Source organism: Hesperophylax consimilis, chromosome 12 (assembly GCF_061612785.1).
Source record: "Hesperophylax consimilis isolate HC1 chromosome 12, BYU_Hcon_1.0, whole genome shotgun sequence".
NCBI lineage: Eukaryota > Metazoa > Arthropoda > Insecta > Trichoptera > Limnephilidae > Hesperophylax > Hesperophylax consimilis.
The window spans coordinates 959,508-982,556 of NC_142847.1; the positions used below are offsets into that span (position 1 = coordinate 959,508).

General features: G+C 36.8%; 1 protein-coding gene across 1 annotated transcript; it reads left to right on the top strand.

Annotated features, from left to right (window-relative positions):
• Positions 1–6,113: 6,113 nt before the first annotated feature.
• On the top strand, positions 6,114–21,754 carry LOC149418980 (casein kinase I-like). Its single transcript, XM_089638015.1, has 11 exons — positions 6,114–6,245; positions 6,323–6,550; positions 10,279–10,389; positions 13,737–14,072; positions 14,742–14,944; positions 16,412–16,571; positions 17,856–17,978; positions 19,195–19,305; positions 19,985–20,083; positions 20,614–20,673; positions 21,092–21,754. Coding segments are annotated over exons 2-10 (1,221 nt in total). The 5' UTR covers positions 6,114–6,245; positions 6,323–6,474; the 3' UTR covers positions 20,616–20,673; positions 21,092–21,754.
• Positions 21,755–23,049: the final 1,295 nt, after the last annotated feature.

Here is a 23,049-nt window from a genome sequence, read left to right on the forward strand (position 1 = left end):
AACTTCTTTACGCGCGTCATGCAATTTCGAGGACCGGAGTAAAACCGACTCATGACCGAAACGAAAATGCGGGTACCCCCACCACCGATTAAAGTTCATTTGATCTAGTCAAAGTTTTGAAGTAACATATAAATGCTTCTTAGCTCATCCCGACAACTGGCGTTGGTGGTGTAATGGTCAGCATAGTTGCCTTCCAAGCAGTTGATCCGAGTTCGATTCTCGGCCATCGCACATTATTTTTTTGTTTAACGCCTTTTTCATTCAATATCTTATTTTTTAGTAGGTCAGAACATTTTTTAAAAGAAAATAATATTGCAAAATAATAAAAACACTTATCTCACTGTGATAAAACATTACTCCGCTAGAGCGCGCTTTGCGTTATTGTGTTGGATTAAAATTATTATCTAATCCGTATATTATGATAATTGTATTACATTTATTTAATTAATTTATTTATTTTGATAATATGTAATAATTTACAGAAAAAAAAATTAAAACTATCTCCCTCTGATAAAATATCCGTTCGCTAGAGCGCACTACGCGATCTTGTGTGGGATTCTATTTCTGTACATTGTACATTATTTTTAAAAATATATTATATTTTGGGTGTGATGTAGGTAACATTATAAAACATAACAAGCTCTCATATTTTCAGAACCTACATAATATAATCAATTTATGCGGCTTTGCTTACAGTTGGTGCTCAGCGTGGTTGGCTTTCAATCAGTTAAGCGAGGTTCGATTCTCGGCTGTGGCATTTTTGAAGTGAAACCTTGTTGAGGTGGGGGAGCCGCTCACGAACGTTCTCTCTCTTCTCTTCTTTCCTCTCTCTCAGACACCAGCGAACTGCGCCACGCCAAGCATCAGCTGAAACTAGAAGTTTCACTTCTGTCTTGCGTAGGCTTGACACACCCACTTTTTTTTATTTTTACAATGGCGCGCAAATTGCTGGCTGCGTAAAAATACCAACTATAAATCCCAAATCCGATGAATAAAAGTTCGGGCTTGTTTCCAAAATTGAATTTTTGTTGGACTATTTACTTAGACACATTTTTACAAATGTAAAATAATTTACCCACCTCAATCATTTTTAGCATCCTGATTTGAAGGCGGTTCGGTTTTTACGAACATTCGTATCCTGCGCAGAAAAGTCCCACAGTGGACTGCGCTGTTTACGTTAGCGAATTTTGCTTTTCTGCGGAGGGTCTGGTTATTTCAATATGCGCTCTCCGGCGGTCAACGTACGACTGATGTCGTAGTTTATTCAAAGCATTCGCGAACCCTCCTGGTGTCAAAAATGTGGTCACGTGGTTTGCCTCCAACTCCTCGAAATGATGCTCAGATTTCATGTCAGGGCAAATCTATTATCCATTTTACTTACAAATCATATATAATAACACAAATACGTTCAAATGAAAATCAATCATTATTCATACGTTTTGTTTTACATGAAAATGAATTTGTTTAGTCAGGGCCGGCCCTATATGGGCGCAATTGGAGCATTCTGCTCCGGGCGCCGAATTGCCAAGTCGGCATGTAAATACCTAATACCTAACAGTCCTAACACATTTGAGATTATTTTTCATGAAAACTAAAAATTAAAATCGAAAAAAATAAAAATTATCCGAATATAATTAATTTTAATGATCACCCAGGCGTTTACCGCGGTTTTTAGAAATGCTTTATTTGATTTGAAAATGTAGATGTCGTTTTGATATTTTTTTAAAAATAAACAAAAATAAAATCGCCAATGAACACACTGCCACGCGTTGGAACGACTCACGCGATACCCACTCTGTCTCATCTGTAAGGTGCTGTTGGAACGAGACGGAGTGCGTATTAGTGTGATGGCTGTAGGTGCCCAGTGGCGACGTGTGATAGAAAAATATAGATACTTTTGTTTTCTTAAAAAAAAATTATCGGACAACAAAATAACATCTAAATTTTTATTCTAAATATGCTCAGACATCGCTGGATAAAATCCTTCGGGTACGTGCTGATACACCCTGTACATGGTGTCCGGAAACTTTGTAGACAAACAGGAACTAGGGGGCTAATATTAGCTGTTTATTATCCTTTAAAGTGAGTCAAGCTTAGAGCTGGCTACAAAATTTTTTTAAACCGAAAAAATAAGTTAAAAAAGAAAATAATAATAAAAGCAAACGAAGTAGGTAATTTGAACAAGTTGGGTTGATAACTATGTGGTCATGGTTGTTGAAAGTCATAGGATTTTTCAAGATAATTTTTCCTACCGGAACGTTACACGGTTTTATCAAAAAAATTCACTCTATTTTCAGGTGTAGCGTTCAGAACTTATCTAACGGACAAAAGTGTCTCAAATTTTGGAATTAGCATCCGCGGTAAGAAATGATTTAGGATAATTTATGCATGGATACTGAATGCTTGGACACGATTCGTGGTTTTTGTACAGAATAAATAACAATGAAGTATGAAATCTGGAATTTTGAAATTTATCTCACGAGTTTTGGACCCAGAAGAAAGACATTGACGGCCGCTGTTCCCAATCCTACTGATCAACAGTTGAGCCGAAATTTTGGCTCAACACTGCTCAAGGGCACAACTACGCTCTTTCCAACGGAAAGATGACGACTGAGCGATCTACCAATTTAAGGAAGGCAAACTACTGGATTAAGCCTGCCTCAGTAAGTCTATGAAAGTGGGCGGGGCCACTTATGATAATCAATGGTAAAGCTGTTTGGAAACAGGCGAATCGAATATTATTGAACAAATTACTTAGCTGATCGGAGCCTCAGATTGATCCTTCTAAAAGTTGGGAAGAACGGCCGTGACAGATATAAGATTCGAGCGAATGGACCACATTATCGACCCATGTGTTCGAAAATCTTGCAAACCGTTTGTTAGAACGATGTACAATAATGTGGGTTGTGAGTTCATTGTTTTACCAAGTATCACAAAATACTATGTAATAATAATAGTTAATATTGGTGTTATTTTTAAGCGGTTATAATATTCTAAAGAGCTTGATTTGAGATTATTACACTCTTACTAGTAACCATATGTTTGCCACCAATTGCGTTCAATATCCGCCCAGCGATACCATACGGTAGCAACCATTATTTTAGTGAAAAACAACTTTCTCCAAAAAAATTTAAAGTTTATGTTTTCACTTTGGTCTAATTAAACCAAAAAAGCAATACTTACAATTAATTGAAAAATATCTGGGCAGTAATGGGTTAATTGAAAATACAAAATACAAAAAAATACACAAGCAAATGCTTTCAATGGAAGAGTAGTAAAAAAATACAAGATGTAAAATGAATTATGTACCATGTAAACATATTATTAAAAATAAAAAATAATAAATATATATAATTATTATATATAATGATAGATATGTGCATGTATTATCAGCATCAGCCATTGTCTACGTAATATATTTATTAGTAACTAGAATACGTAGTCCGATGAATAAATAAGATGAAAAGTAAAACGAAAAAATTGTAACAGAAAAACTGACACTAATAAATCTATTAATAACGACGCGAACTTAAAATAATGAGATTACTTCAATAGCGATATCATGAACCGATGGAACTGGAACCGATATGAATATGGACACGCTGTACCTAAGTTTCTTAACACACACTTGCTGTCCCTCTTCCGCTACTGACAATAAGCAGGCGTAAAAGTTAAAGGTCTGTTCCTCGCCGGTGGAAGTGCATACTGATGCACAAGTGCAATTAAAGTTAAGATTTTTTATTGCAGCCAACTCTCGCTGCGTTACCCTCGATGTATATTCTGCCGTAGTAACTAATAACACAGTGTGATCCTTGAGAGTCTCGAGGAAGACACTATGTTTTTACTTACCACGGCAGTATTGTTTATCTATACCTAAACTCGAAGGCATCAGAGTATTAACAAATTTTCAATAATATAGACTTGCTGCAAGTCCCGCAGCAAAACATGAAGGTAGGTACCGACTATACACGGTGTCCGGAAACTTGTAGTACAAGCGAAACATTTGGAGTCGATTTTGTGGTATAACTTTTCATTCGAGCTTCCGTTTTCGAGCAAATGGAGTCCGAAGTTCAAATTTTTAGGTCAAATTTTAAAAAAATCGGTCGCTATGGAGTTAGTATCAGATGTATTTTAAAATGCTTCAAAGCGTGGACCCGACTCCAAAAGATTTTAAATCCTTTAGTTGCTGGGAAAAAGTAAAAAAAAGGTAAAGTATTTTTTTTTAAAATTGGTTCTCTATGTTATAAGTGATGTATGTACCGCTTGTTTCCCTTTGTAGTGCGAATTCCTCGTATAATAAGGTCGTAGTAGGTAGGTACCATACATAATCGGACGCTTTCAGCAAACTTTCACCTTCAAATCAGAAAGCACTGAATTCAGAACTCTGAAGTTGTCGCATTCGCAAAAGCGATATTTTCTCGTCGGTTGACATAAGGTAAAAAATGTTTTGGTTCTGGTTAAGAAGATACCTACAAAAATGATAATATTAGGTATGTAAAATACCTACTAGTTATTTATTACTCGTGAATAATCACTTGCAAAACTTCATTTTGTTTCTACAAAAAAATTTCAAATGTAGAATAAAAATATTTATCTAGTCAAATATATCATAGGTACTAATATATATATATCTTGTTTGAATTTGAAAAGATTCTATTGGTAAATTGATACTCCACAGTCAGACACTATGTGAAAATAAAATAAATAACTTGTTACACGGAGAGAAATGAGTACTGCTAATTTATTAAGATTTTCTTCAAATTATTGGTAATCCTGATATTTGAATAAATTCCTAATATGTATATCGGAACACTTGTTCATGCTAATATATAATGACGAAATGCGAAAATATTATGATTTTTATGAACACGTATTAATAAATTGTGACATTGCGATAATAAATTCCTATCAATAAAAGTTTAACAGGAAACCTATCAATCCATTCGTTAAAAGGGTCTGCAATCCCGTTCCAACTGGATTATGAATAATTTGAAGAAATTCTTAGTAAATTAGCAATATTTTATATCAGTAAGTGCCCAATTAAACAGTGAAATGAATGGAAAGTGGATTGTACAAGTCTTCCTACCTGCCAACATATTTGTGTGGTAGGTACCTACCTACCTTTATTCGTACTAGATGGCAAACTTTCTGAAAATTATTTCTGTTCTGCAAATTTTTCGCTTTCTATCAATTCTATTAAGAAACTAAATATATTATATTATACCAAATTGCAAATTGCCATTATCCTAAAACAACGAAAATTGAAGAATTTTGTAAAGGGTCGATATGTGAGGGGTTTATTAGTAGTCGATATTATGAGTCGACAATCCTTTCCCGGATGATACGGTACACACTGCTTAAACATATTATAGTTGCGAAAGAGTAGACAAAACGATAAACGATCAGATTAAGAAATATAATATAGCAAGTAATTAGTTATTATGCCCTCGTTTTACGCGTTGTATAGCTATTTTATTCTCAAAACTTTATTCACGTCAAATGAATATAACTACCTACTTATAACTGCTTTGATTGAACGGAGATAACCTGCTATCCCGGAGGCTGATCCAAAATCTCTAACCGGAAATGAACCGCGTGATTGACTGAGTATGGGAGAAGAAAATCAATTACAATGTATATGAGAAACTGAATATTAAAAATATTTACGTATTATTTGACTTATTTCCAAATGCTTGTTGGTACTCAGAATATCTGCAAGTAATTAAATTATATTCATTCGTAATATCGTCAATCGTTCTGGATACATTCACCATCACCATCACCATCGTTATCATCGTAACAGAAAGAAAATATTATTAAGTACTATGGTATAAATGTACCATTTTTATATAATCGAAGAAAATAAATAATACTAAGTAGATACAACACAAGACGAAGGATGTTATATTTTAATCTGATAAAATAGGAAATTTAATACGCCCTTAGGTTTCAAATAAATGGTATATTTCGCGCCATGTATATAATGAATCAATACGCATGCGTCTAAACGATAGTGCTGCCATCATTATTTCTAATGCTGCAAACTCGAAAGAAGTTGGTATTCTCTTTCTTACAAACGAGAAGGCTCCGAGAGAAAAGAGTGCAGAACGATACGATCAGATGTGAGCGTAAGTCGCAGCTTGGCTTGGTCGATTCAAAAAAAGGGAGTCTACTGTCGTATTGTGGATTAGCGGATGTCAAATTTCTACGATGTATCCAATAATCCGAGTAATCTTCCATACGAGGTGTTTGTTTCACTCAATATAATATGGATTCGTAAAATTAAATGATCCATCTTTCTAATTAACACGTTCATTTCCAGGTAGTACTCTCCCGTCTCTAATACATAGCGATGGACTTATCTGTCCGATATCAGAATTTGTTATGTAGTAAATACAATATGGCTGCTTTCTAATGGCACAGGACGGTGACTTTGTATTTGTCTCTATGAATGTCAACAAAAGTGTTTAAGAAATGGAGTTACGCGTAGGAAATAAGTACAGACTCGGAAGAAAAATTGGTTCTGGCTCTTTTGGCGATATTTACTTAGGTGAGTACTTTCTGGCATGAATCAAATAGTAAACAAAAGCCTTATGTCTTCGTACTTCGTTGACATCTAATGTGTATTTTTCTAACGTTTGTCTCAACTTCTGTGAATATTTCGGCGTTCCGATTGTGTATTATCCTATTTCCTCAAATACAAGTTTAAAATTATCCCTAGTGCTCCACGAAGGTCCCTTTCAGAACATTTCTCAGTGTATTTTTTTTCGACATTCCACAGTTTTTTTTTCTATCAAATTGATGGGATCAACACGGTTGCCATATTCTATTGAGAATGATAGTTGAAAAACCTTTTTCGTAATAATTTCCTCTGTAATAATGTTGACTCGATTGTCCAATTAGCTGACGCCTTAAGATTCCCTTAAACCTTTAATGAAATGTTTCCTTATTTCTACAATATGTAAATCTCTTGTATTATTACCATACTGTGTCGAATTTCAAATTCTTTGTTACAAAGACCGAAATATCACTAGAAATTCAAACAAGGAACAGTTCATTCACTCCCAAGGGTTATTATTTTTATTATTATTTTTGATAAGAAATGATTTGGTGCAAGCCTTAAATAATTGATATAATTTGCTATACACTCTTTTATAAATGACTTCTGCCATTTTTCTCACATCTTCTCCAATGCTTTTGATGATAGAGATACAATTAATTCAATCCCTTACATTCAACTGTTGCTTTTCCACCTACTACATAATCGGGTTTTGTGGCAACCATATTTCCTGTTTCTAAAACTGATTCTATCACATATATAAAGCTTGCATTACTGTTAAATCTATATGTGTTTATTTATCGGGATTCCAAATACTGATGTTGCTTCAATTATGTTTATATAAAACAATTCTGATGAAAAGTAAGATCTGCTTGCGTAGTATTCTATTCATCCTTGCTATTCGTTGTTGCTTGTGGCTTTACCTCTCCAATTTCCTTGAAATGACGTTGCACAATGTTGTTGCGCATTTAAATTATTTTTCATTTGACACAGAGGTTGCTACCATTGCAGCACAGTGCAATGATGAACTTATTTCGTACAGCCTAAATAAAATATCATTTTGTGGGGTCCCGATTGTCCAACCTTCGATTATTCAACATTGCGGATTGCACAACCATTCTCAAATATAACGGAACAATAAATATTACATTGCCAAAAGTGAAAACAGTGTAAAACCTTCCATCGCAATATTTAAATTTAAAGTTCTGGATATGTAATTATACATACATTTTTATACATGACAATAAGTATTTTATTTTTAATGAAATAATTATTTTTCGACAGTTTTGATTTATGCAATACATTGTAGATATCCGTGTTTATGTTATGCAATTGGAACTTGACTATTCTTAAATATTTCTTTGTAAAAGAAAGACATCATTGCTGAAGTTCCAACCTAACCCTCTTTCTCATAAACAAAGTATCAGGATCAGGAAGAGAGGTTACGATGGAACTCTCAGCGGCGGAAGCGTATTGTTCTCTCACTTTAGAAATCGTTACTCTTTTGTTACGGCTTTAATTCACTGTTTGAAAGTTTGTGGTTTAATTTCTGTCAAAATGCGCTTCCTTTCGGTGGCATTTATAACGCTTTGTGATGTTTTAAACATGAACAAAATGGCTCCGCACTTTACTGCAAAGACCTTTATATTATTAATAAAGTCGGTACCGTGAGGCTGGTCTTTCGGTTGGAGTGATCCAACCGGAACGAGATTGTTTGTCAGAGCAAACAACCGGAGCGTGAAGTGGTGGGTTTTTCCCACTTACGGGGATACCATCCGCACTTGTACAATGGCTGACAAATGCGCTAAAGTTGCCATGCTTTGATCATTTCACCTTTTCCATAACCAATTGTGAAAAATTTTACAGCACAATGCATACAAATATTAAAACTGGTCTGTTACTAAATCTGCTTGAAGCTGAAAAGACTTTCGAACTAAAGAAATTTACACAACTTTTTCCGTTTGGAATTTGTAGATTAATGTGACTATTTTTAGTTCGCGACATCATTTCCACCATGAGCTATTGAACTTGGAAATATCTCCTTATTTGTCGAAAAACAAGACATGACACCATATTATAGTGATTTATTTTTGGGGTACTATGCCGTGGTTACTGCTAGTTATTTTATAAACCTGCTTTTATGACCAATTTCAATTTATGATCATTCATACCTGTGGTCTGTAGATGTATGTCACGAAGCAAACCCACAAATAATATCTCAAGGTTTCATTCCTAATTAACCATGTCTTTTGAGTCGCCCACTCTTTCAATGACAAATCGCAGTGCCTTGCATAGTGCCTGCGTTTTGTGTACAGTTGCAACCAAATGCGCATTATTTCAAGGACAAACCATTTCTATTGAATACACCTGCCCTTTGGGTGTACCATAATTATCGCTGTAATTGTATACATCCTGCATTTGCACATCAAATGGTCACCTGTTGAAATCAGAGCAATGGGAATGCTTCCTTTTTAAATTGTATTTACAAATTGAATTCTGCATAAATAACCTTGAATCGTGTAAAACTAGCAAATTAGTAAAAAAATTCATTAGAGTTATGGAAGTATAAATACAGGGTGTCCTGTGGTAAAGTGCCCAAACTTCGGGAGGTGATTCTACATGATGATAGAAGTAAAAAAGCTTTTTTCTAAATTCCAACATTTTAAGGTGGTTTTAGGGTAAAAAAGTTGAATTGTTTTTACCGAAAAATAAATATTCTTGTATGGAAAAAAGCAATCATCTCGTTATCTCTAAACTTACTTTATTTACAACTAACTGTACCCCGCCATGCGTTGCTGTGGCTCAGTCTGTCTGTGCAGATAGAGAAACAATAGCGTATCCAACACTGTTTTTCAAAAAAGCATGATTTTTCCTGTCACAGGTGACATCTATGTAATATAGATATATAAGAAGACACGCATATTCAAATGCAATGTTGTGTCAACATTTCAAAGCTTGGCGAAGAACTTTCGGAGATTCAAGATTTTGAACAAACGAACGTTTACAATTTTATTTATGTATTTTTCCGAAATTGTTCAGAAAAAATACTGTAATTAACTAAGTGAATTTTGTTATTTTAAAGTCAACAATTCTCTCGTTTATCAGCGTTTTATTTTATGCAATATATTATATTCTATAAAATCCCTGAGTGCAGAAACGGGCCGTTCATTTGAAAGATTTCCCTATCTTAACAAGCGGATTACTGTCTTTAGAGCACAGGCATCGGGTAGTTATGCTGTCCTTGTTGTACCGGTATTACAATGCAAGATACTTCGAAGAACTAGCGTCATTGATCCCTTCGGCACCGATACATACTCGGGAAACACGCCAAACGCACGCCCAACATATGTACACGGTCGACATTTGTCACGTGAGAATGGGTCGCTTCTACATATGACACGTTCTTGAGTTCAACAGCTTGGCTGTGGAACAATTTACCGTCCTCTGTGTTTCCTCCTTCCTACAACATGGGTCTCTTCGAGACCTATGTTTACTCCTTCTCCACAAAAAGACCCCCCACACAGCATCCCCATAGCCTCCTGTGTGGAGGAAATAAAATAAATTAATTTTAAAAAAAACTCTGCCTCTGTCATTACGCCCTACTACTCCCATCTCTTTTTACTCCTATCTTTTCTTCGACAATATTTCTTAAGTTAAATCTGTCCTAGACTTGTAAATAACAAATTTTTATAATCTGTTTTGTCTATTTTTATCAACAGGGACGAGCATTGTCACCGGAGAAGAAGTAGCTATAAAGTTAGAATGCCTCAACGCTCGCCATCCGCAGCTGCACACGGAGAGCAAGATATACAGATACCTTCAGGGAGGAGGTAAATCCACACACTTCTACCATACCAAGTTCTAGCTCTGTCGTACTCTGATCTTCTTCATAGGCCTTCATCAGCACATCTCTGGGTGACCTCTATTTCTCGTTCTAAATAATGACTGCATTCGATGATATGGGAATGATATTCCAACAGTTATCTGTTAGTCTTGCTACGTGCCCAGCATAGTTCCATTTGCGTCTGGAGGTTATGATAGTAATGTTGGCAACCTTTGTCTTGTTTCTAATTCACTCGTTGATCTATCTGTTGATTTGTCTGTCTCACTAGGAAATACCCAGCATTACTTTGTGTAGTGGTTATCTTTGTCACAGCGTTCATGGTAAGAGTCCATGTTTGCGATCCAAATGTTAGTATGCATTTATTGATTTACCTTGTTAATAATAATAATAATAATACTTGGATGACTTGTATAGCGCCGTTTTTGTGCAAAAACACCTCAAGGGCGCTTTACAAACTTATAATACATTTCTACAGTGATCTATGTTATTACTTAACTATTTATGGAGAAAATATACAGTACAATACTTACCTGGTAGGTCACTTGAGATTAACACTTAATTAACATTATCTGATTGTTTATTGGCGAAATTTAGATACAGGATTTAGGACTTAATTGAAAAATTGAATATAACTGGACTTTCTCTTAAGATTGGTATATTTAATTTAAGGGTACGACAGCTTAAAAAGGTAAGTTTTTAGTTTAGAACTGAATTCTGTTGGACTTGTTATGGATCTTAGTTCCGGAGGGAGTTTATTCCAAGCCTTCGGCCCAGATACTCCGAAAGCGCGATCACCAAACTTAGTATTTGGCTTGCGCATAGGTTCTATCGGTCTGCCTACAGCTGCTGATGTTGCTGATCTAAGCGTTGACTGCCTCAGACTTGTTCTGCTGTATTTTGTTCTCAATACTCCGCTCTACTATTCTCTGTTTTGTCCTTCTGTACCCTGTTCACACGTCCTGCTTGTTGTTGACCCAGTCAATCATGGGTCATGTAATGTTTGCTCTCCTGAGACCTTCTGTCAATCTATTTATGGTGTATGCTATTTACAATCTAAATGCCATTTATAATTGTCAATAGCATTCATCATACTTACTGTACAAACATAGCAAATTGCAATTTTAACAACATAATCAAGCTTATTGATTAATATTTATGTGTTAACATATTTTTTCAATAACTTATATGTGAAGACCTTACAACATAAACTGCTAATAGTCTTCTGTCTTCTTGGATATTATCATACATGTTTGTGATATGCGTGCAACTTTGATTTGATTTTATCATAATGCTTATCAATGTCCCGATGGATCACGGGACCTATCTCTTGTCTATTTCGTCTGTAATTTAGTTAGCCCATCTTATCCGAAGCATATCAATAATTATTTCATGACTGTCCTATTTCGTCACCAAATTATCTTTCTAAGAGTGTCATAGAATTTAGATTTGTTTAAATAGATCTCCTCGTATTATATTCTCTGTTGATTTAAACATTACATAATTATAATAACAACTATGTAATGATGTTAGGTTATCCAAATGTGTATATATAAACAGAATTGTTTAAGGAATACCACCAATTAATCAAGCCCCCACGTTTCTCTTCCTATTTCCTTCCCCTCCACATTACCTTTAGCCTCACAACATACCACAATTGGAGATGCCATAGTCTCATTGGCTCGAGACGGTTGGGAGCAGTTGTGCGGTATTCACATAAAAAAAAATTAAAAACCTGGATTATGTTAGAATTTTTCAGTTTCACAGATAATTAAACTAGATTAGGTTAACCCCAAAGGCCTTTGGCATATTCTGACAGAAGGTTGGACCATTTCTGCTTTTCAACAAATTCCAAGAAATCCAAAAACAAAAATTCTGAAATGTGATCAAATATTATTAGAAATAATGGTATAATTTTTGAAATGTTAAAATTTTGAACTGAACATAAAAAAAATTAAAATGGCTTAACGTTTTTTGTAACTAAAATTACTGATAATGGAAAACATAAAAACACTCATTTTATTAGACACATTTACACTATTACAAATATTATTGTCTTCTCACTTTTTTTATTGTTTCAATAAAAATAATTAATAAAAGAGTTTTCTTCAAATTGTGGTTGAAACTTTTGGTTTCATAAAGGTGCACATTTTAATTCTTCTGTGTTTAACTTGTAGAGGGTTAAGATCATTTTTGTTTTAGGTTAATACCGTATGATTACGCACAGATTTGTTACTATCATTCACAGACAAACTACCATTTTAGGTTAATATGGTATGATTACGCACAGATTTGTTATTTACATTCTCAGACAAACTACCATTTTAGGTTAATATGGTATGATTACGCACAGATTTGTTATTTACATTCTCAGACAAACTACCATTTTAGGTTAATATGGTATGATTACGCACAGATTTGTTATTAACATTCACAGACAAAATTACGCACAGATTTGTTATTAACATTCTCAGACAAACAACCATTTTAAGTTAATATGGTACGATTACGCACAAATTTGTTATTAACATTCACAGACAAACTAACATTTTAATGAGTTGGGTTAGGATGCCTTAAATAGTATCGCCGAGTTGGGTTGCCTGCTTATTGACATTGAAACTCCATCAGCCGTTCTGTGATGATGGTACCCAAGGAAACGATGGCAGTATCTTTTGTAACAGTGGAAGATACTGTCAGAAGCTTCCTTGTGGGGGACAACCATTCAGGATTGAAATATTGCTTATTTTTAGTGGCTTGTCCTTTCCAACTTTTCTCTTCCCATCCCAATTTTTTTCAGGATTACAGCATTCTCTAAATGGATGTGCCATGGTTCCATTTGGTTCAATTAATATTTTCGTAGGGTTAGCATGTTAATCGTCACTTTGGTTGGACAGGGTTCTAACTTCACTTTACCTTGTTTTGAGATATGAAGTGTCAAAGTTTGCAAAGATGATTTGTCATAATCTATTTATGATTTTGAAAACTTTGACACCTGAAATTATCTCAAAACGCAGCAAGGAAAAGTTAGAACCCTATCCAACCAAAGTAACGAACTGTACTGCGCCTCATAACAACGATCGACTGTCAGATACAAACGAAATGGCATTTGCACATGATTCAAAGTAACCTTAGAACCATATAAAATAAATGAAAATTTAAAATGCAAGATCTTCTTGGAACCTTGTCAAATAAGAATCTATGGAAATACAACCAACACAGATGACTTTTGGTTATAGTTATCAGTTTGGTTATACATATATAGCAAAAGAAATGGTTTTGCATTCCCTTATCCATCCAAGGTGACGTAATGTTTAGCCAATTTATCTCAATTTCTAGACGGAATCCCTGTGTTAAAATGGTCGGGCTCCGAAGGCGACTACGAGGTGATGGTGATGGAACTCCTGGGCCCCTCGCTGGAGGATCTGTTCATGTACTGCTCGCGCCGCTTCTCGCTGAAGACGGTGCTGCTGCTGGCGGACCAGCTGATCACGCGCATCGAGTTCATCCACAACAAGAACTTCATCCACCGCGACATCAAGCCCGACAACTTCCTCATGGGGCTGGGGAAGAAGGGGAACCTCGTGCACATCATTGACTTTGGTCTCGCCAAGAGATACCGCGACCCCAAGACGCTACTTCACATAGAGTATAAGGAAAATAAGAATTTAACAGGTAGGAATGAAAAGAGTCGGAACTTACACATATTCCTGCAGTGCCGCCCCTGGGGTCATTTCTAATCAGTCACCTACCATTGGATACCTAGTTGTTATTATTCAATCATATGCTCTAACCACTGAGCTAATCCCACCTTATCAACTTACGTCATTTTTAACTGCATCATACTTCGACTGAGAGCTACCAACATTAATGTTGGTAGGTTCAATGATAAAAATTTAAAAGCATCCACATTGGTTGTGTTCATCCTCTCCGTGGTGTTGACTGTTTTCGATGTATTTATTTGATTTTGTATTTATCATAAATTTTTTTCTTCTCTGTCATGCAGATTCCCACTCCTCATTATCTTAATCTTAGATTGTAGACCCCCATTGTAACAATACAATGATCAATGTGGACATGTTTATAATTGCAGATTAGATAAAAGATTATATTTAAAATCTCATAAAATTCAATCAATGATTGTTTCTTTACCAATGCTTTTATTAAATTATCATAATATTCCCTAAACTGCCATCAACTACTATTTGTAATAAATTATGTTAACCTCGTGGCGCACTGCAATAGCACAGTGGTGTAGTTTATTGTATTCTGGACTCTGGCTGACCAGCTCATTCGAAACACTTGTTTATTCATGCGTTACTTTATAATTGGTTATTTGTCCAGGTACCGCTCGTTATGCGTCCGTCAACACGCATCTGGGCATCGAGCAATCACGGCGGGATGACCTGGAGTCGCTGGGCTACGTGCTGATGTACTTCAACCGCGGCTCTCTGCCGTGGCAGGGCCTGAAGGCGGCCAACAAGCGCCAGAAGTACGAGTGCATCTCCGAGAGCAAACTGTCTGCTCCCATCGAGGAATTGTGCAAGGTACTTTTACCTAATTGTAATTTAACTTCATTGTTAGCTACTAGAAAGAAGCTCTTTGATGCTGATGAGCTTTCAAAGTCAACCGCACAAGAGTTCCAACTGCTCCCAACCTTCTGGAGCCAGTGATACCGGCATCCCCATGCGGGGTATATTGTGAGGCTGAAGGTAGTGAGGAGGCTATTCAGATATATAGCTAAAGCCATTTCAAGTAATGTGTCAATTCTAAATGGCGGTCTTACACCAGGGTGATACTGAGAGTATTTTCCTTTCTGGAATATATTATTTCAAACTAATAAATATTGAAATAACATAAATTCATCAAATAAGATTTAGTTGTGTACGACAGGATTTGAACGCTGACTTGTGTCATAATTGGAATGGCAGTACTGCAGTACCGCTGCGCATGTACCGTGATTTTTCGGCCGACTGTAATCAATATTTTGACGGTTTATATCTTTGGTACTTTCCAAAAATTCAAAAAGTTCTGTACTCGGCATTCTCTAATTAATTTGTAAATAACGTGAAATGTTATTGTAGGGGACAAGGTCATTGTGGTTGCAGATGTAGTGTAGGTGTAGGTGTGCAGTTGATGATTGTACCCAGGCCAACAGCCAACAGTGAGAGCCAAGTTGTGAGCAACCAAACTATAATTCAGCCCGGGTACCTGTTGCAACATGCTGCAGCCATAGATCATGTTATTGCATCTTGGCACTGTCATTCATTCATTCATCCTGACATCTAAGTTTATCAACCCTCTATGGGGACAGTACTACTCTCGTCTCTTTACTCTTGCGAAAGCTACTGTTAGTATTCAATAATTCAACAATTTTTCTACAATGACACAATTAATTCAAACTGTTTGGCAATAGTAACTGAATGGATGTCTATTTTGCCAGTCTCAGATTATTGCCTAATAATTCTATTTACCTTACTTAAATTAATTTAGTACTTTGTGTGAAAACTTCAAATGAAATATGGAGTGTACCCAAGAAGCATTTTAGACTCAAGTGGATAAGGCTCCCCAACTCCTTGCGGTTCTGCGCTGCGTGGACACCAATGTACCGGAAGCCAGTGATACTTGGTCACTCGGCGCATTGGTGACTTTCTTCTGCTTCTCTTGCCAAACACCACTGACTATGAGCTTCTCCGAGTTGGAGTCCTCAGCCCTCCAACATGTTCAACACCATATTTCGAGGGCTCTAAGTGTCCACCATGTTTCCACACCGGGTAGATATATAGGGAAAATCAGCACCCGGAAAAGTCTCATCTTGGTGGTCTTTGTCATGCCGCTGATACATTTTCCTCGAGGTGTCTTTTGTCACTTAAGTCCTTCTTTTCACTGTTTTCTGATTTGAAATAAAACACACTGCTTTATGTTGATGTGTTTATATGTATTGTGGGATTCTACTGTAGCGGTGTTGGTGTTGTATATGTTATTTTAACCTGTGTATTGATTGTGTTTTCCAGGGCTACCCGCCAGAGTTCTGCCTGTACCTGAAGCGATGTCGGCAAATGAGCTTCACGGAGAGACCCAACTACAAAGCCCTGCACTACCTCTTTAGCAACCTCTTCCTCAGTCAGGGCTTCTACTATGACTACGTCTTTGACTGGAACATGCTCAAGTTTGGTAAGGACCACCCATTAATACTAACAAAACATTCATTCTTCATACAGACTACTTTTATGTAATAAATTCAATTGACATTATTGAAAAGTAATTCAATAAATATTAAACATTACAAATATATCATTCGTATGGAACTTTTGTCGTCATTTTCAAATGGGTTAAAAGATGTATTGCTTAAAGTGGAAATAAGACAAACATGAACTTGAGGTAAAATATAATCAATGTAAATATGACAATATTCGAAAAACTCCTACTACCGTAATTGTGAGTGAAAGAAGTTGCTTATGCAATGAAAGAAAACTTAGCTAGCACAGGAATTGAATCCACAACGCCCGGGTGGGAATCCAAACGCGTATACTAACCGGTCAATTGAACTGTTGGGTTGTTTTGCTCTGCAGGGTGAGGATTGCCCTGCTGATAGCCAAACAGGATAAGTGCTGATTGGTGTCGATGGTGTTACCACTCGGTCATGGAGGCTGTCAGCAGTTCTTCCATAAAGATACGCAATTATCCGTTAATGGAAGATTTAAGTATTTTGATGACTACCGCCATACATCTGCGTAGAGGTACACAGGCTTTGTAAACTCGTCGGTGGCGCCCCACTCCCGCGACCAGCCGGTCTAAGTTGTTATTACTTGCGACGTCTAATGGAGCAATTAATACATATGATGTCATATCATCGTCACTCGTGTCGGATATTTTGTAACAATGCGTGTGCCTTAGATAAAAACAGTCGACAAGATAATATATTGCATACTTCTATGAGAGTCTCTAAATTCTTTCAGTGAGAGCAATTCTGTACAAAATTATATTTCAGCACATAAATAACCCTTTATATGTAAAATTTGTAATTTTTTGTTTTATATAATTGTAAAAATGTTACTGTAAACTCACTATTATAAGATTTATATTGTAAAGAACCTGTTAGACAAACTGCTAAAAAGTAGTTTATCGGGACTTTTTTTGCCTTATAAAGTGTGTCTATGTTGCCTCGTAAGGTGTGTATAAAAAAAAGAAATGACAGCTACGGCAGTTGTAAGGGAGGTTATGAAAGCTAGTTTAGTTGCATCGGGAGATGGTGACGATGAGTGCCGGATGATTTGGATAACAATGTGTACGGATTGTACCCGACAAGTTGTTTGCCATGTGAATACACACTTCAGTATTGGATATTTGCGTAATCTTGCGGAAGGAAGGCCTTAGATTAAGTCTTATTTCCTCAATTCTTTATTCCTTACATAGGATTTTCAATGAATGCTTATGAATGAATGTAATTGGTTGCAGGTGGCCCCAGTCGCAAGGAGGGCAGCAGCACGGGCGTGCCCGCCATCACGGCCCCCGCGCAGCCGAGCCCCGCGCAGCGACCAACGCGCCGGTACCAACCCGACCAGCAGGATCCCAATAACCGTAAGCAGAATCGCTATACCCCCTCCCTCTCCCACACAACCCTCGTTACCTCATTTCATTCAGATTTCAACAATTCAACAATGATGAACAATATGCCATCGATTTTTTTGACAGTTGAATTGATAGTTTAAAGCTCCATAGCTCGTGATGGAAGTGATCTTATAAGTAATACTAGAAGTTGAGATTTATTTCAGTGCGAAAATTCTGGGATCAACACACATAATATTATAAAATGTACTCCTCATTACCCAGAATACTAATGGAGGATAATAATTATGCAGAGAGAGTATGTCTTCAATTTTATCACTAAATATTTACAAAAGGTTCTTGCTGAGGGCAATACAGTTCATATTTATATTATTTTTACCAACTATTTCCATGTAAAAGCCTAAAAAGGGTGTTAACCTGTCGACTGCGGATGGGACACCGGTGTCCTCCATACATGAAATTTTTTTAAGTGATTGTAGTGGTACGCCACTACTCGAGTCGGACGGTGTCAGGTACTACTTAATACACAGTTGCAAGCGCTAAGGTACCGGCCGTCGTAGAACCTACTGGAAATTTCCGCCATTGCCTCGAGGTCAAGCCGGACGGTACCTGAAACTACCGCGCTATTCCTACAGCCATTGGACAACCACTAGAATCTTCAGTGTTATGGACGGCAACATTTGTAGCGATAGCAACTAGAATGTTCGGGAACGTTCTTAGGTGCATCTTGAATCGCATTGGAACCTTATATATATTTTTTTTTCTTACCGTCGGATGTCATCATAGTCAACAGGTTAATAAATAAATATTTCCAGCTGAATAAGCAGGAAAAGGTCTGCAAATGTCATGATTACAAAGGGTTTGAGAGTTTATGCAATGAGTTGAGCATTGCTTTTGATGGCTAAAGGTGTCAAATTGTATTGATACTTTTATTTACTTCCTAATATGTACATACCTATAAAATTTAAATTTAATTAGGCATACTTACTTTCCTTCCGCACTGTTTATGAGTCTATAAATTATGTAAAAGCCTTTTTAACAGGCGTAAATAAATAAATAAATTTCTGCCCGACAAAGACGTGGCACAATCAACTGAATGAAATACTTGAGTTGGGGTCATGGGGCCAAAGTCACGAGTGACAACGAGACAAGTTAAGATTATTCAGCATTTTAAAAGTATTTATTTAGTATAAGTATATTGGATACGTAGAATAACAGATTGATACTGTTCCAGGGGGCCAATCCCGCAAGGAGGTGGTGGCAGCGGGTGGAGCCGCGGCGCAGCCCCCGGTGCCCCCCACGGCCCAGCAGGCCCCCCAGGCCCCGCGCCCTTGGATGCGTAAGCTATACCATCTCATTACTACATTACAACAAGCAAACAAACACTTTAACGGAATTCATTTGCCACACGAGAACAGGTTGTTTCTACAGCTTTCCTCTGTGTTTCCTCCATCCTACGACATCTCTTCAAGATCCAGGTTCTCTTTTCCTTTCATCAAAAAAGTCCCTCCACACAGTATCCCCAAAGATGACAAAAATTCCCTAAGGGCCTATGTCATCTTAGGGATGCTGAGTCTTTTTAGGGAAAGGAAGGAGAGGCAGTTCTGGGAAGGAAAAAGTTATGAGGGTATCAATATGTCCAGGAGTGATGGATGTATGAATATATCCCTCCCACTGCAGTGCAAGGCGATGGGTCGAGAGATCCCGGCTGGAGAGGTCAAAAGGTCTCAACCAGTCTCTCCCGATCCGACCTCCTACCCTCGCAGTGGGTGGGCAAAAGCATCCGCCGCCAAGATCTAGACAAACCAAACGTAGCATACCACTTGGGGTGACCTTTGGCGGGGTGTTATCCAATAAATGGTTGCCAGAGCGGCGATACACATACCCGCCTCCCACATTGAAGATTTCACTGTATCCTATACTTGTATGGTCTGATGATAACAATGAATGTGCCCTGGAAGGAGTTTGTTAAAGGGTGGCAAATCTTATCACTTGACAGAATTGCTTTGATGTTACAGCTTACGGATACTATCCTGGATATGAAGAAGCTGCCGCACAGCAGTCAGTGCCCCGGCCCCTGCCCACAAGACAATATCAAAATTATGACAAGTTAATTTGTAAGTTATCATTTTTCCTTGCTTATTAGTTTATATATCATTAACGAGAGATTTATTTTAATTATGCCGTTCACAAATCCAACTATCTGCTTCATTTCTATTCCAACATCAAAATATCTACCTGCTTTTGTTCTGTTCCAAATTCAAAATAACAGGTCCACCTATGGTCCAAAATCAAAACAATTACGTACTCTCCATTCCAACATCAATATAACTGCTCCATCCTCGTTCCAACATCAACATAACAGCTCCATCTCTGTTCCAACATCTATATAACTGTTCCATCTCCGTTCCAACAGCAATATTACAACTCCATCCCTGTTCCAACTTCTCCATCCTCGTTCCAATATCATCAAAATACCTATTCCATCTCTACACCCAAAGTACAGTTTAGACATATTAAAAAATGAAAATGAGTAGCGATGCGAAAACGGATTGCAGTGATGACAAATATATGAATAATATCTTACCTTTAATTTTATTATTCACCATTATTCTATGAATTGATCTAATGTTGTTTAATTGAATAGGAGGCCCATTTTCTAAGGAGCTCACCTCGGGTCAACCTCCTTCAGTATATATCCACCACCGTGAGTATTTAGAGACCTTTTACCTAAAGTCAATCAAAACCCTCTTTAGTCATCTCAAATTATTTTAGTTGTCATTTTCAAAATTGGATATGATTTTTTTCAAAAATTGAGACTTTCACCATTTGATAATTTTTATAAATTCAATTTGTGTCGATTAATTTGTATTCAATAAGTTTATTTACTTTTAAACATTAGTTTTTGTTTTACATATATAATTGATCATTGATGCAGTATAAGCTACATTACAAGTATTGTGAATGTATAATGGCACAATCTATATGACACAGTATTTGTAAGCATGCGTGCTTGTTCTAAGAAACTAATCATGTTATGGACAAGTTGTGCAAAATGAATAGTAGATTTTGTAGAAAGTACACAGCGCATTTAAAAGTAACAATAATTGTTTATTTAATTTCAGCCGTGAACTGGTTGGCTGGTGAATTGGGATTGCGTGATCATAAAGTAATGTAGAAATAAGGAAGTGCGTCAGTGCTGGTGGTGGTGAACAAACAGTGCGTTGTTGAACATGACTATTGCGCTCCCCGGGGGCGAGTGCGCTGTGATGGGCACTGTTGCCGCCACGTGCTACAGACTATTGACAAGAGAGTGACATGAAAATACACACGGACATTTGTGATAGTGTTTTTTATACAACTAAATAATATACTCGTCATTTCGGTCACGGCTGAGGTTCAAAAAGTTGAAATTACATTTGACGGCTTATTTGTTTTGTGATTAAGATTGTTTTAATGCGAAGTGACCATTTAAATGTGTCCAACTCGCAAGTCCACTGTCGTCTTTAACTGGATGCGATTGATTGGCTGATTGATGTCGCCTCGGTGGCATCCTGATCCTGATGGCTGCAACCATACATATTTGTAACCACATTAGGCTTCTCCCCGAGGGAGGGTTATTATCCCTTAGATTTTATGTGCTCTTTTAATTAAATATAGTTAGTGAAATTAATTTTAAAATGCGATTCTTGAATCTCGACGAATGTGTTCTACTGTAGCTTCAACTCGTGTTGCGACCAAATTATACAAGCGTAGATTCATCTGGTTTTAGACAATTCCCCCCCCCCCCACCTTCCCTTCTTTTATTACCCCCGACACTTATTGATATGTATTTATCTTACCAAGAGGTATTGGTGCATTATTTATTTGACCAACTAGGGTGTGTGGGTGCGGCTTGTTGTACATTTGCGAGCTTTAAGTTTCTCGGAGGAGACGAGCGAAGGAACATGATATGCCAAAGAGCCAACAATTAAATCCATTCCTTGTAATGTCTAATATCACCAAATACAGGGTGACAATTTAATACAAATATTTTATAACGCTCTGTTTTATGCAAATTGTCATCTACTCATTATTTCAACATCCGACTCATTCCTAATAAACTGGCTTTAGCTTTTAATATTGTAATTGGAATAAATATTTGCACCAATATGAAGATAATTTTGTCCATTTCCTGTAAATATTAAACCTTTTTTAAAAGTTTACTTTTCACTATATATTGTATTTTGTAGGGTTTATTGTGTATTTTCATTCAGTGACGTGCTTTCTATTGAAATCATTGAGTGCCAAACAAATGCCGGGTGTAGAATGGTGCAAGGTTCTCACCCCGACTGTCAATTATCAATAACCGCTAACCAACCGGAGATCTCTAGAGAGAGCCACGATCAATGTTTGTTTGTTTAGTGGAAAGTGGCGGAGGCGTATGTACGCCTGCGCCTGCCGTCTAACCTCCACCACTAGATGTTGAGCATTAAATGCTGTATGTAATGGAAGACTTGTGATTATTAAATATTTATTTGCGCTTGGAATCACGCTTCATTATCGTCACGTATTGTTTGTTAGGTCCCGCTGCAACATTGGTATACCTGGGATGGAAAGTGCAACTGCCAGCGCTCCTTGACACATGTAATTCCGCATAATTGCGAAAGCAGACTGTTAGCTTTAGTAATGTGATGTTGGGATGAATACTATTTGTGTGAGACATTCGCGTGGACTTTTACTGATTATTTCTTGGAAATAATACTTGACCGTTTCTTTTGAGAGGGCAGCCTTCCCTTGCAAAGCCTGCATCCCGGTAACGACTGCAATGACTGACAAAGTAAAGTATACTGAGGCCTGGTATATAAGCATACAGTCGAGTTACCGCACTGAAACGGATTGGAAACTTTTAAACGGGAACTCTGTCCACTCAATTGAGTATTGCATTATTGATTTTACATTTAAAATGCAATAGATTAATACAATGTAATTTAGGTTAAGGTTGATTTATATTATATTATTCTTTAAATAATTAACAATGTTTTGTTTTCTCGAATTGGATGAACAATGTCATGTATAATTATTGTGGGCCTTGAACCAAACC